The 15,913-nt window shown below is 39.2% G+C and overlaps 1 protein-coding gene across 4 annotated transcripts in view; it reads left to right on the forward strand.

Moving 5' to 3' along the window:
• The window catches only part of Ranbp17 (RAN binding protein 17), a 290,787-nt gene that overhangs the window by 243,833 nt on the left and 31,041 nt on the right, over positions 1 to 15,913 (forward strand). For all 4 annotated transcript variants that reach the window (XR_006846527.2, XM_046421366.2, XM_046421367.2 and 1 more), the window contains 2 exons: positions 6,362 to 6,576; positions 8,525 to 8,663. Coding sequence is in view for 3 of the 4 variants with exons in the window: in XM_046421366.2 (XP_046277322.1) it covers positions 6,362 to 6,576; positions 8,525 to 8,663 (354 nt within the window). In the remaining variant the exon portion in view is untranslated. The remainder of the gene's footprint in view (positions 1 to 6,361; positions 6,577 to 8,524; positions 8,664 to 15,913) is intronic.

Raw genomic sequence — 15,913 nt, forward strand, 5'->3', positions numbered from 1 at the left:
TGACACAGGTATAGTTGAAGATTAAGTTGATGTCAGCTGAGGTGGGGGTGGGGGACTGTTAGTTCCATTTTGGTCATGTTGAGCTTGAGTGTTGATTAGACATCCAAGTACAGATGTTGAATATGATCTTGGATATGTGAGTCTGGAGTTTGGAACATACGTCAAGGCTAGATAAACTAATATGGGAGCTGTCCCGCCCTTAGGTGGTATTTAAAGCCGCAGAACTAGGTGAGATGACTAGGGAAACCTGGAGGAGAGAGTGGACACTGGTTTGAGCTCCAGTGTTAGGAGGTAGAAGAGAAGAGGAGGAAGCTACACAGGAGAGGAGCCCTGAGGCAGGACAGTCAGGAGAGTGTGTCTTGGAAGATGCAGAGGTCACCTGTGTATCAGAGCTGCCAGTGAATCAAGATGAAGACTGAGAGTCGGCTGCATCTCAATAGCATGCGCAAGGCCCCAGCTTCCTTTCCCAGGAATCACAAAAGGAGGTGGAAGGTCAGGTGGAGAGAGCAAACGCCAGCATTCAGCAATAGAGTGACCTTGAAATGGGCATATTTGGTGGAGTGGGCATAAAGAATTGAGGAGAAGAAATGAAGACAGTGAATATTGACAGTTGTTTGAAGAATTTTTTACAAAAGGCAACAATATCTAGCAGACTAGAGAAGGTTTTGTGTTACTTTTTTATTTTATTTTTTTAGTTGTAAATGAACACAATCCCTTTATTTCATTTATTTACTTTTACGTGGTGCTGAGACTCAAACCCAGTGCCACACATGTGCCAGGTGAGTGCTCTACCACTGAGCCACAGCCACAGCCCCTGTTACTTTTTTTAGTGGCAGAAATGATAGCATGACTTGTATTCTGCTAAGAGTAATTGAATAGCAAAAAATATATACACACACACACACACACACACACATATATATATATTTCTCTCCTGTGCATAGTATATGTATAAAAAGGTTGCTTTTGCCTTTGGCAAGAGATATGGGACTTGGTTGGATCTGGGGGCACTGGCAGCAGAGGTGAGTGCAGATGCTAGCAGAGGGTAGATGACAGAGTTCAGAATTAGAGTGCATTCCCAGAAATGGACTGGTGCTTTTTTTTTCATATTTTAATGAATATTACCAGTGCCTTCTAGAATGATCACTAATTGCATATTCCTATTTTTCCTGTTGCTTAAAATTCCACATCCTTATCAACACTACCTGGTTTCAGTTTTTTGTGCTCTGAAAGGGAAATAATCCTGTTCCCTTCCAACCCTCACAACCTCAATTCTGCTCCAGGCTATTCGTGCCTAGGACTTGGCGGGTTTGCAGAAACAGAGGTGGGCTGAGTGACCTGGGGTGGGAGGAGGTCTCATGTCACTGCCCTGATGGGGAATGAAGACATAGAACTTGGGAGGTGAGCACTAACCACTTTAAAATTTTAGAGATTAAAAGGGAAAATGAGGGGCTGGGGTGGTGGGTCACCTGTAGCGCACTCGCCTAACACGTGCGAGGCCCTGGGTTTGATCCTCAGCACCACGTAAAAAAAATAAAATAAAGTTGTTGTGTCCACCGAAAACTAAAAAACAAATATTAAAAAAAAAATTCTCTCTCTCTAAAATAAATAAATAAATAAAGGTATTGTGTCCAACTGTAATCAAAAATAAATATTTTTTAAAAGGGGAAAATGAAAAGGTAAAATCAATGCAGGGATTGTCTGATAAGCCAAAAGGCACCATGTTCATCCTGTCAGTTCCTCCTGGCACGAGATGCTCCTGTGGTGTGTCACATCCTTGCTCTGTTTTTCTGAAAACTCTTGAGGCACAGAGAATGGTGGGATGGGGGGCAAACATACCACCTACAACTCATCCTCTTGGAGGAACACAAAAAAGGCAGTGACAGTATACAGTATTGACCACTGGATATGTGAATGGAAAGGATTAAGGGGAAGTGACATTGTTCTGTGCCACAGACAGGAGCTCCTACAAGTGTAAACACAGGAGACTAGACTGGGGGAAACATGAGCCCAGTATTGCACATTGTCATGGCTGACATTTATTGAGCACTGTGCCAGCTCCTGTGGGTAAGCACTTCACATATGTCACCTCCCTTGCTCTACAAGAGAGCCTGGGAGTTAAAGGAGTTATTATCCTTGTTTTATACATAAGGAAACAGTGACTTACAGAGGCTGATGATCTGCTCAGATACCCAAGTAGCAGGAAAGAGTGAGGATTCACACTGGGGCAGTGCAACTTAGAAGCCCACATAGTTCATCCCGGCCTTGGATACTGTCCATTTATCTTCTATTAGAGCATTATCTTTTTACACAGTTTTTCACCTAAAGAGGACATCCTGGGGCTGGGGATGTGGCTCAAGCGGTAGCTCGCTCGCCTGGCATGCGTGCGGCCCGGGTTCGATCCTCAGCACCACGTACAAACAAAGATGTTGTGTCCGCTGAAAAACTAAATAAATATATAAATAAATTCTCTCTCTCTCTCTCTCTCTCTCTCTCTCTCTCTCTCTCTCTCTCTCTCTCTCTCCCTCCCTCTCCTCTCTCTTTAAAAAAAAAAAAAGGACATCCTGCAGTCAGTCACCCACTGAAGAGGTAGGGAGTTGGGGGAAGGGGGCTTATAGAAACAGACTTGGAAGTTGATTCAAGTGAGCAGAAGAGACTTTGCATCTTTTGGTCTATATCCCTTTCTGAATGCACGTCTTGAGACTTGTCTAGAAAAGGGGTACTCTTGAGTGCTAGAAGCTAATAACAACGAATGGCCTCTCCATGAAGGGCAGAGTGGAGGTTAAGAAGGAGAAAATAGCAGTAAATAGAAGCTAATAATGAGGAAGATATTTCTAGTAAGCCAGATGATATAGATCAGGAGTCCTCTTCTTACTTCTTAGTTGTTTTCCTTTCTGTTTAATGAGATCTCTTAGACTGCCTTAGCATGTACAGTGACAGTGGCAGTTTTGTACTGCTTGTGACTGTCCTCCGTTGTTGCCTTTGGTGGTCTTAGCCGTCCAGTTCACACCTTTCCTCTCCTAAGCTTCAGCATAGCCTCAGCATCCATCTTACCCATGACCCGTGTTAAGGATGCAAAACTAAGGATGGGCCTTTCTCCTGACCCCCAGTATAGCCAACATAGTCGCTAGGAAACAGGGATTTTCCTTTTGATTCTAGCCTTCAAAAGGGTTTATTTCATTCAGGAAAACATTGTTTCTTTTGGTGCTTTGACAGTAATGCCAAAGAAGCAACTGTCACCAGCTTCCATGGCTGCCCACCTGGCAATGCCCCCATCTCCCAGTAGTCCACAGTGTAGTGCAGATCTCAGGAATGCCTGAAGGAAGGGTGGGACTTCTCAGGCGTGGAGTGCAGCAGGGAAGATGGTGTTCCCTACCAGAGAGGCACATGGATACCCAGTTAGTTCTCTTCACAGTAACGTGACTGATACACACATCAGGCAGGGAACAAGAACTGTATGGAGTAGAAAATGTATTTTAGGAATTATACCTTTTTTACAGTCTTGGGTAAAGATGAGGAAATGAGTCCAAAGGGGAGAGTTGAAGGTTTAGGGAAAAACTTCACTGATCAGCTCTTCTGAAATAATGACATGAATAGAGATGTCTGAGCTTACAGGGAGGTCCAGAGGGTAGGAACATCCGGATGCTGGATTAGGATCATGAAAGTATTGGAGTGAGGAGGGACAGGTATCATAGTATAAAACCAAGTGGGATGGCATCAAATTAAAAAGCTTCTGCAGAGAAAAGAAAACAATTAAGAGCATGAAGAGAGAGCCTAAAGAATGAAAGAAAAATCTTTACCTGCTTCTTTTCCAACAGGGGATTAATAACCAGAATACATAAAGAACACAAAAAAAGTTAACAGTCCACTTAGTAAATGGGCAAAAGATCTAAAGAGCCATTTCTCAAAAGAAAAAATACAAATAACCAGCAAATATATGAAAAAAATAAATGTTCAACATTCTTAGCAGTCAAAAATAGAAATTAAAAATACACTGAGATTTCATTTCACCCCACTTAGAATGACAATCCTCAAGAATACAAATAATGTTTATAGCAGCAAAATCCACAATTGCCAAGTTATAGAACCGGCCTAGGTGCCCATCAATAGACTAATGGATAAAGAAAATGTGTGTGTGTGTGTGTGTGTGTGTGTGTAAATAGGATGAAGTTCTACTCAGCCACTAAGAAGACTGAAATTATGTCATTTTCTGGTAAATAGATGGAACTAGAGAATATCGTCCTAAGTGAAATAAGCCAGACTCAGAAAATCAAGAGTCAAATGTTTTGTCTCATGTGCAGAAGCTAAAGAGAAGAAAGGAATAAACAAGGGGATCTCACAAAAATAGAAGGGAGAGCTTAGAGTAGAAGTGAAGGACCAAGCTGGAGGGTGGAGAGAAGGGGAGGAAAAAGAACTAGAGAATGAAATTGAGAAAATATGCTGTGTGCATGTATGAATATGTCACAGTGCATTCCAACTACATCCATAACTGCAGTGCACTGATAAAAAAAATAAATTAATAAAAGACCCACAGAGTAGAGGAAGGGAATCAGAGAGAGAGGAAGGAAGGAAAGAAGGAGTACTTGGGATTGAAATGTTACGTACAATTATGAATACGTCAAAGTGAACCCCACCATTCTGTATAACTACAATGCACGAATAAGCTTTTGCACTAATGCACTAATGAGGTCAGTGAAAGGCCATTTCCTCTGCAGAGCTGCTCCTGTAAATTTGCTGCCCAGTGTGTGGACTGGTGGGCATGGGGTCAGTGGTCAGCAGGACTGGTAGACCCAACAAATGGGACCTAGAAGTGTTTCCACATTCTAATTGTCACCAATTCTAATCACAGCTTGAAGAAATTTGGGGCACCTACCTTCTAGATCTCACACAAACTTCTCTTTGGGCCCCTTCACTCACAGTCTTACAGGAAAATGAGTTTCATCCTGGTTTAGCCAGGTTGACATAGGATAAGCCACAGTGCCTCTAAACTTTGTGAACTGAATGTAGTTCACTTTTAGAAGCAGTGTTCACTTGAACAGGAGAAAGCAGAGCTAAGAAACAGTATGACTATATTTTTTAAAAAAACATTCTTAGATGTTGCCTAGTAACGTGCATTAATAGTGCACATTTCAAAAACAAACTGTTGCCAGGCGTAGTGGCGCACGCCTCTAATCCCAGCAGCTCAGGAGGCTAAGGCAGGAGAATGGCAAGTTCAAGGACAGCCTCAGCAACTTAGTAAACAACCTACTGAAACTGTGTCTCAAAATAAAATATAAAAAGGGCTGGGGATATGACTTAGTGGTTAAACACCCTTGAGTTCAGTCCCTAATACAAAAAAAAAAAAAAAGTTGATGTAAATGCTAAAGATTACAATAGAAAATTTTTTAAGTGATTATATAAACATTTCTTTGTCTTTAGTCAGCATAGAATTGAGATAGTTTTAAAAACAGTCTTCTGGGGATGGGGCTCAGTGGTAGAGCACTCACCTAGCATGCAAGAGGCACTGGTCAATCATCAGCACCACATAAAAATAAAATAAATGTATTGTGTCCACTACAACTAAAAACAAATGTTAAAAAACAATTATCTCGGGGCTGGGGATGTGGCTCAAGCGGTAGCGCGCTGGCCTGCCATGCGTGCGGCCTGGGTTCGATCCTCAGCACCACATACAAAGATGTTATGTCCGCCAATAACTAAAAAATAAATATTAAAAAAAAATTCTCTCTCTCTCTTCAAAAAAAAAAAAAAAAAAAACAATTATCTCTTGAGGTCTTCTGAGAAAACAACTAAGGAGAAAAAGGAAAGAGTGATTATTAGGCATTGTGCCAAAAATGTGTGTCCTATTTCATTTAATTCATAAACCAAACCTATGAGGCTCCTAAAAGTGAAGCAATTCAAGATCTAGTTCATATAAAAATGTTGGAAGTTTACCCAGAATTTAGAGTAATTTACATCTTAATCAGATTATCTTTTTCTCTTAGTGGATTATTTTATCCTACTTTTTAAAAACTTTTTATTGAAAAAATAACATCTATATTAAAGTACAAAAGTGAATTAATCTGAAGAGTATAACTCAATAAACTTTTATGTATCTCTGTATATTTCAATGTAATCACCATCCAGATACAAACACCAGACTTTCCCATGCCCTGATGGATTACCCCTGGGCCCTTTGTCCTTCCCAGGTAAATGGCCTTAAGCATTTGTAGTTTTGACTTCTGTGGAGGGCTCCATTTTTGGAGCAGTGCTGGAGGGAAGGGAACATTCACAGTGAGGTGAAATGTTAAGCATTGTGCCCTGTGGCTGCTTTGAATTACCTTTACTTACGGCACTTTCTCTTTCTGCTTTTACCCTAAAACAGGTAATCAGATCCTGTCTCTTGGGAGCCTCTCAAAAGATCAGATTTATCCAATGAAACTCAAGGGCATCTCCATCTGCTATTCAGCTCTCAAATCTGCCTTATGTGGAAATTATGTCAGCTTTGGCGTCTTCAAGTTGTATGGGGACAACCATTTTGACAATGTACTCCAGGCCTTTGTCAAAATGCTGCTGTCGGTGTCCCACAGTGACTTGCTAGTAAGCAATCATGCAATGTGGGCGTCTTTGTGAAGCGAGCAGCAGCAACCACAGGCCCCCAACTGTAGGATGAGGGCTGGGGAGTGAGAGCAGCTCCAGAGCAGTTTCCCCTCAGGGACAGCGTGCTTGGTCTCACTCACCACTAAATGCGCTATCTAGTAACACCCCTAGTGACTGTGCTTATAGAATCAACTGCAGGTTCAAAGGGGCACCTGCCACCCTCTTCCAGGTGGGTCGTCCAGAGTGCTTCAGATTGTGCCGTGGCAAAATGTAATGAGCACTTTCAGCTGATTGCTTACGGCCAGATTCATAATTCCAAAACACCTGTTTCCTGCAGCAGAAACAGGGTTGCCTCGAGGTCTTCCATTCCTTCTGTTCGGCTCCTCTGACTTGCCCTGTGGTTTGGCTTTCTTTTCCACTAAAATTCTGGTGAACTGGACAGAGTGCAGAACCACGGGTGGAGCAGCCCTACATATGTGGAGACCTGCATGCACTAGTTACCTACCTTGAACGGCTCTCGTCTCTTTTTCTCCAAAATGAGTGGATTGACTGGGTGAGCTCCAGGGCCCTTCCCTGCTTGGCCACCTAGTTTCTCTAATGTGTGTCAGTGGTCTCCAAACTCTGAATCCATCAGAACACCTGCAGGGTGCTTGTTGGTAATTCAAATTTCCTGTTTCTTTCACTGGGCTCTCATTATCAGGCTTTTTTTAAACATCTGTCAGATTACCCAGAAACCATTGAATGCCCGGTGTGGTGGCAGTGATTTCTTGGGTAACACAGACAAGTAATTCATCCTTAGAATGGTTCAGGCCTTCCCAGCTGGTCACACACACCGCAGCCCCAGGGTTACAAGGATGATCTGAGGACCTGTGCGGGGCGGCCTTCATGAGAAACGCTCCTGGACTTAAGGCGTTCCCACCATCCTAGGCTGGCCTCTGCGGAGCTATGTCTCAAGCTGAAGTCACCAGACGTCCTCCCAGTGACATGGAATGCTCACTGAGGTTGTGCCCGGAGGACAGACGTTACAAAGGAGACACTTGGATCAAATCGGCCATATGTTACATTCACTTCCTTGAGGGGACTCTTCACTACAGCTGAGGTCCCCCAAGAAAAATGGTGTCACTCTAGAAATTTTTCTCTTGCCCCCCCCCTTTTTTTAAACAGTCAAGCAAACCTCCAGTTCAATAATTTTCAAACTTGAGAGTATGTAAGACTCTATCTCATATGTATGTTAAAAACACACATTGCGGGCCCCACCTCAGAGCCTTCCACTTAGTGAGTCTAGAACGGGATCAGAACGAGCACCCTGAGTGATTCTTACAGAGGTAGTCTTCGTCTCACTTTAGGAAATGCTGTTCTGCTTTACCTTTCTTATGAGCAGCATGTTTCTTTGACATGAATTTGGGTTACATTTGAGATTTTCCAGGTATGTTTCTTATATGTTTTATCTTTGCCTGTTATGGAAAATACTAAGCCATTTACCAAAGGATGATTTAGTCAGATGGGTTGGCATTGTTTAAATATAACAGACTATAATGCCAATTCCTATTATAACAGCAAATTTCTTTGTGCTTAAAAAACAAAAACTGATAATAACAAAGTTGTCTAACCACTATTAAGTGCTATTCATTGTTGTACTATTCCAGTTCAGAAAAATGATTCAGTCTTCTACATATTTACCTGCTTTTAGGTATTAGCCATGTAGAGTAAAACTGAAGTAACATTCTGTTACAGCTTCAAATTAACATTTCTAGAGATCAAGGGATTCCTATTATAACCCTTTTAAATGCTGAATTGGGAATCATTATGCCATTTTTTAATATATTTATTGACCTTGTATTTAAAAATGAGTTGACAGTTTCCAATATTATAAGTTGCAATTGCCCTTGTACTGTACATGATTTTTTCTTCCCTGTGGTTTGACATGCAGTCCCTCTCTGTGTTGTAGCAATATCGGAAACTGAGCCAGTCGTATTATCCACTCCTGGAATGTCTCACCCAGGACCACATGAGCTTCATCACCAACTTAGAGCCTCCTGTGCTCCTGTATGTCCTCACTTCTATCTCAGAAGGACTCACTACTCTTGGTAAGGATAATGGAAAACGTTGTTCCCCTAGGAAAGCTTGCTCATTGTCTCTTAATCTATGTGCTCATTGAGACTCTCATCCTCCAAAGGAGAAAAAGGTATTGTAAGCTCAAACTGAAAGATTATTTTAGAACTCTTATTTGCAAATAGGAAAATACATTTTGATATATAGTATGTTATTTTATAATTAGCTTTATTGATGTATAATTTATATCGCTGATTTAAGTGAACAGTTTGATCAGTCCTGACAAATGAACCACCACAACCATTGTGTATAATGTTGTGTGTGTTTTCATCACCACCAAAAGCTCTTTTACATCCCCTCAAATCAGTTCCTTCTCCTTACTCTTCTCAAAGGACCACTGTCTGCATTGTCTTTGCCTTTTCCAGAGTTTCATGTAAGTGGACTCCTATAATATGAAGTTATTTGTGTCTGGCTTCTTTTATTTAATGTGATGCCTTTAAGAGTCATTCATATTATTTTGCAAATCAGTTGGGGTTTTTGGTCATTGTTTGTTTTGGGTTTTTTTGTTTTGTTGTGTTTGTTTTTTTGTTTGTTTGTTTGGTTTGGGTACCAGGGCTCTACCTCTGAACTACATCCCCAGCCCTTTTTATTTTATTTTGAGACGATGTCTTCTCACCAAGTGGCTGAAGCTGGCCTCAAACTCACTGTCCTCCTACCTCAGCATCCTGAGTCACTTGAGATTACAAGCATGTGCCACCACACCTGGCTCAGATTGTTAGTTTCTTTCTGTTGCTGAGTATTATTCCGTCATGTGGACTACCTCAGTTTGTTTGTCCATTCACTGGTAGATATTGGAGTTGTTTATGTTATTTCACAATTTTGAATATTGGCACTGTGAAAATTAATGTACTAGTCCTCATGTGATTGCCTGCCTGCCTACCTACCTACCTCAGACAGACAGATAGATTGATCAGTCGATCATAGATAATATTTCCCTTGTCTAGGTACTTAGAGTAGAATGTCTGGGTTTCATGCTAAGTATATTTTTAAAATCTGAAGAAACCATTAACCAAGGTGACTGTAATGTTTGGTTCCAGTGGTATAGGAGGGTTCCATTCACTCCTCATCCTCACCAGTACTTACCACTGGTATTTTTAATCTCACCATGTAACATATGGGAAATGGGATCTCACTGTGGTTTTAATCTGCATTCTACTAATGAATAATGATTTAAGCATATTGTCATGCTAATTAATGCCTTTCATATGTCTTCTTGGTGTTTGTTCAGATCTTTTACTCATATTTTTAACTGGGTTCTTTGTTTTTGTTACTGAGTAATAAGACTTGTATATCCTGAAAACACATCTTCATCAGATATTAAGTTCTGCAGATATTTTTCAGCCTATGACCTGTCTTTGTGTTTTCCTAACAGTATCTTCTGAAGAAGAAAATTTTTAGTTTTGAAGAAGTCCAAGTTATCTTTTGTTGTGGTGGTGGTAGTTCTAAGAAATGTTTGTTTAGCCAAGGCCATAAAGATTTCTCCTGGGTTTTCTTCTAGAAATTGGATGGGTTTACCTCTGATGTTGAAGTTTATGATGCATTTCAATTTAATTTTCATGTATGATATGAAATAAAAGCTCAAATTCTCTTTTTAACACGTGGACAGTCAAAAGTTCTAGCACCTTTTGTTGATGAAACATCCTTATCTATTTGGTTACCTTATGCCAATAGTATGTTGTTGATTTTATAGGGGGTCTTAAAAACTGTATCATAGCCCTTTAGTGTTTTCTCTTTTAAAAATTATTTTGGCTATTCTGAGTCCTTTGCCTTTTTATAGAAATTTTAGAATCAACTTCTCAGTTTCTTTTGTTGAAACGAAAAGAGTGTGCTGACTTTAGTTCTTTTTGGATAAATTCTGAGGAGTGGAAGAGCTGGTTCATGTGTTGGCTCTGTTCCTAGCTCTTTGAGGAATCCCCCCACTCTGGAAAGTGATTGTGTTAATTTGCAGTCCCACCAACAATGTATGACTGTACCTTTTTACCTTACATCCTCAGTAGCATTTTTTATTCTTGATAATTGCCATTCAGATGAAATATCAATATAATTATGATTTGCATTTCCCCAATTGCTTGGTATATTTATTGTTTTGAGAAATGTCTGTTTAGTTTTTTTTTTTTTTAACCCGTTTCTTGATTAGGTTTTTTGGGTTTTTGGTATTAAGCTTTTTGAGTCTTTTATGTATTCTCTGTATTTATCCAAAATAACTAAAATTAGCATACTCTAGTGATACAGCCCACATCAGTATTTATAGCAGCACAACTCAAAAATACCCAAGACAAAGGAAGCAGCTCAGGTGCCCATCAATAAACTAATGAATAAAGAAAATCTGGTATATGTAGACAGTGGAGTTTTACTTATCCATAAAGAAGAATTAAATTTTGGCATCCTTTTGTTCCTGACTGATGTTGATATAAATGGGTGGAACTGGAGAACATCAGGCCAGAAAATCAAGGGTTGAATTTTTTTCTCATTTGTGGAAGCTAGATATATACATATAAAGCCACCAATTAACAATAAATAAATAAATGGAAGGTACACCAGTAGAGTAAAGGAAGGGGAATAGAAGGAGGGAGAAGGGAGGAGAAAGGAGGAAACTGGGCACTAAAAGGGAGTAAATTAAATTCCATGCATGTATGATTATGTCAAAACAAACCCAATGATTATGTACAACTATAATGCAATAATAAAAACAAAAAAATTATTTTAAAGAAAAAAAAGAGTAGGGAAATCTTGATTGAGGTCGCATTGAATTTATAGATCAATTTGGAGATAATTGACATATTAACTATTATTCAGTGTTCAATCCCTGAAAATTCTATATGTCCCCTATTCACATAGGTCTTCTTCAACTTTTCTCAAAAACATTTTTGTAGCTTTGAATTTATGAGTCTTATCTGTATTTTTTAATATTTGTAACTAAAAAATATATAACTAAATATTGTACGATTTTATGCTATTATCAGTGGCATTTTAAGTATCTGTTTTTCTTTGCTATAGTATAGAATCAAAATTGGGTTTTTTGTTTCTTTGTTGACTTTATATCCTATAACCTTATTAAACTCACCTATTCTATCAGCTTTTTATAGATTTCTTACATAGATGTTTTGGCAAATAAAGAGGTTTTACCTCATTCTTTCTAATCCATCTGCCTTTTTTTTTTTTTCTTGCCTTATCACACTGGCTAGAACCTGCAATACAATATTAAATAGAAGTGTAGAGCAAGCATCTTTTTTTCTTCTCTTCAGTTTTGAAGGCAGTTTTTCAGTTTCAAACCATCCCATATAATGCTGGGTTTCTCATAGGTGTCTTTTATCCTTTGGAAGAAATTCTTTCATTCATAGTTTACTGAGTGTATTATCATGAATGAGTGTTGAATTTTATCAGGTGCTTTCTTTGTATCTACTGATATGATCATATAGTTTTCTCTTTTTTGTTAACGATCACATTGAATGATATTTAAATCAACAATATTCAGTCCAAATCACAATATTAAGTCAGCTTTGCGTTCCACATGTGGCTATGACTGATATGGATGTGTTCCTCTGTAGTTCTCATGGAGCTTTTCTGTTCTCATATCCTCACCTTGTTTTAGTCAGTCTAGTGCCTTCATGAGATGAGCTAAGAAATGTTTTCTCCTCTGCTTTCTCCTGTTTATATATAATTTTTGTTTATTTTTCCTTAAACATTCAATAGAATTTCCCAGTGAAACCATCAGACTTAAAGTTTTCTTTGGAAGATTTTTAACTACACATTAAATTTCTTTAGTAGATGTGTATCTATTTTAGTTGTTAATTACATCTTGAATATTTAGTGTTTGTGTCTTTAAAAGAATTTATTTCATCTAAATTTCATCTAACATTATTGACATAAAGTTATTAATAATGTCCCCTTGATATCCGGTTTTATTTCTGTGGGACCTATAATGATGTTCCCTCTTTCATCCCTGATATTGGCAATTTGTATCATATTATCTTTTTTCTTTTCCTCCCCCTTTTCTTGTCTCTTCCCCTCTTCCTCCTCTCATCTTCTCCTTCCCTCTTCTTCCTCTCCTCTTCCTATTTTTCTTCCTTGATCATTCCAGCTATAGTTTATCGGTTTTATTGCAAAGCATTATTTTTAGTTTCCAGTGATTTTTTTTCTGTTATTTCTATTTCACTGATTTCAAATATGACCTTCATTTTTTTCTTCAGTTGATTTTTGCCTTCTTCCCCCTCCCCATAGAAGCTTAGATCGTTGGTTTTAGACTTTTCTTCCTTTTTAACATATACTTTTTAATATTTATTTTTTAGTTGTAGTTGGACACAGTGCCTTTATTTTATTTATTTATTTTCATGTGGTGCTGAGGATCAAACTAGGGCCTTGCACGTGCTAGGCGAGCGCTCTACCGCTAAGCCACAACTCCAGCCCCTTAATGTACACTTTTAATGCTTTAATCTGAGCACTACTCTAGCTGTATCTCAAAAATTTAAGTGTTATTTTTGCTTCTGTTTTTATTCAGTTCAAGAATGTTTTCTGATTGCCCTACTGATTTTTTTCTTAAAGCTGTGGGTTGTTCCTTACAAGCAGACTGATTTTCCAGAATTTGAAGATGATCCTGAATCTTTTCTGTGACTGATTCTAGTTTTATTCCATTGTGTCATAGAATACTCTCAATGAGTTTTTTACTTTTTAAAGTTTATTGAGACCTCTTTGTGACCCTCACTGTGGTGAATGCTTCCCGGTACGTAGCTGAATGTGTGCGCCACTGCTGGGGAGTACTCTGTGCCGGCTCTAGCTGAAGGTGATATACCTCTTCTCTGTTGCTCCTGATTGGTTGGTCGGTGCTGTTTTTTTCTATGCATGAACTAAAAAGAAATGCTGAAGTCTCTGAAGACAGTTATAGATTTGTCCTGTCTCCTTTCAGTTCTGTCAGTTTTTGTATCAAATGTTTCTGTTTAAATAGCTCTGTTATTAGGTGCGTAATATTTAAAATTATTAAATTCCTTTGATGAACTTTTGTCATTACAAAATTATCCTCTTTATCTCTGGTAATATTCTTTCCTCTGAAATTTTTGTCTGATAACTTCTCCAGCCTTTTTTTTTTTTTTTTAGTAGTATTTTCTCCTGTCCCATCCTTTCACTTTTTTTAAAAAATGTGGGGGTTTTCATTTTGTTACTTGTTGGTTTAGGGTACTGAGGATTGAACCAAGAGGATTTTGTCCCTGAGCTACACTCCCCACACGCACACACACACTTTTTTTTTTTTTTTTAAGAGACAGGATCTTACTTAGTGCCAAGGCTGACCTGGAACTTGCAGCCCTCCTCTCCCAGCCTCCCAGGTCCCACACAGCACCTCTGACTGGTGTCCTCTGCCTCTCTTTTTCAGTTTTAAGCTTGAGAGTGGGCACACCTGGGTAATCCAGGATAACCTCCCTATTTTAAGGTCAGCTGATTAGCAAACTTTGTTCCATCTGCAATTCCCCATCATTTAACCTAACATTTAGTTTCTGGGGATAGGACAAGAACATTTGCCAACACGTAGCATGTATATATCAAATCTGACAGCTGCTGCCTTCTGATCAGTATTTCAGCCAGTTAGTGTAACTAGCATTGTTTGCTTTCTCTTTATCCTGTCTGCCTATGTTTTTGCCTTTTTTTCTGCATTATTTTAGTTTGGGTTAATTGAACATTTTTCATGAGTCCCTCTTATGTCCCCTGTGGTCTTTAGCCAGCCTCTTTATTTTTCAATAGTGGTCTAGGTTTTTAAAATCTACATCTTCAAATAATATCATTCCCATTTACTTCTGAAGAAAATCTGCCTCTGTTTCCATTAGATCCAGGCTCCTGTTACATGTGTGCTGTGTACCTCTTACTCTTGGTCTTGGTCCACAAGTCAGTGACACACTGTCTAGTTTGTTTTATTTTGTTATGTTTTTTTTGGGGGGGGTGTCTGTTCTGTTTGCTTTTTGTCTCTCTGTACTTCATTTTGAGTAGTTTCTAGAGCTGTATCACAAGTTCACTGATCTTTGGTTCTATATTAACTAATCTGCTATTAGTCCAATATTTCTTTCATTTCAGACATTGTGTTTTTATTCTCAGAAACTGAATTTGGGTTTTTTGTTTTGTTTTTTTTAAAGAGATGGGAGGTCTAACTTTTTGTCCAGGCTGGCCCTGAGCTCCTGGGCTCAAGTGATCTTCTTGCCTAAAGTCCTACTAAAATCATTTCCAGATCTGTTTCTATTGATTTATTTTTTTCTTTATAGCTCTTATTTTTTCATTTTCTGTGCCTTGCAATTTTTGATTGGATGCCAGACATTGTGATTTTTATGTTGTTTAGTGTTGAATTTTGATTTTTGATTTTTTTCCCAAGATTTTTGAATTTTGTTCTTTCAGTTGAGTACCCTTTAGAGATTTGAGATGAAGTAGCAGCCTTTATTTTGGAGTAACTGAGCCCCTCTACTGAGGTGTGACCCCTGTAAGGACACTTCAGTGCTCTCTGTATGGTGAGTTATGCCCAGCTCTTTGTAACCTTCAGGGATCGTGTGGCCCACTGCTTTTCAGCCATGGGGAGCTTTTGCTGCCATTTGCACAGTTCACTATTCAGATGCACCCTGGAAAGGACTCCCTTGCAATTCTCTGGGCCTCTTCTCTTCTTCAGGCCCCACACTCTGGTGGTCTGTACCACAAATCCCAGCTGCCTCCGCTCCCCAGATACCAGTCTCCCTCTCTGCAGTTCAGGAAATCACGGGCTTTGCTTGGGTTTCTTGTCCCGGCCTGCAGCCTTGGAAGCTGCTTTGGGCAGTGGGCTTCCATACTTGTCAGTACCACCACATCTGTCTCCCTCTTCTCTGGTTTAATAGGCCTATGCTGCTTGTTGTGCAATAATTGAAAAACATTGTTTCATATATTTTGTCCTGTTTTCTTGTTTACCACGGCAAGAGGGTGAATTCTCATAGTATCTAATTCTTCATGGGCAAGAGTCTTGTCTTTTATTATTACAGTGTAGCTTGACAGTCTTTTTTTTAATCTCACATCATAGTAATACTAAAGATTTTGAATTAGTTGCAAGCAGCTGTGTTATTCTCAAAGCGTGATCTTGATCAGTCCTAAAATCTGTATATTCTAATGAGACCAAGGGACTCTTAACAAAGTAACAGTTCAGAGGGAAGGCCGATCTTGGATTCAGGTGTGTGGTTGTAGGCACAGTATGTGCCCATCTGCTCTGGGCCTTCCATGTCCACCCCTG

Source organism: Marmota monax, unplaced genomic scaffold, assembly GCF_021218885.2.
Source record: "Marmota monax isolate L192 unplaced genomic scaffold, Marmota_monax_Labrador192_F-V1.1 WCK01_AAM20220418_F8-fsc00084, whole genome shotgun sequence".
NCBI classification, from domain to species: Eukaryota; Metazoa; Chordata; class Mammalia; order Rodentia; family Sciuridae; genus Marmota; species Marmota monax.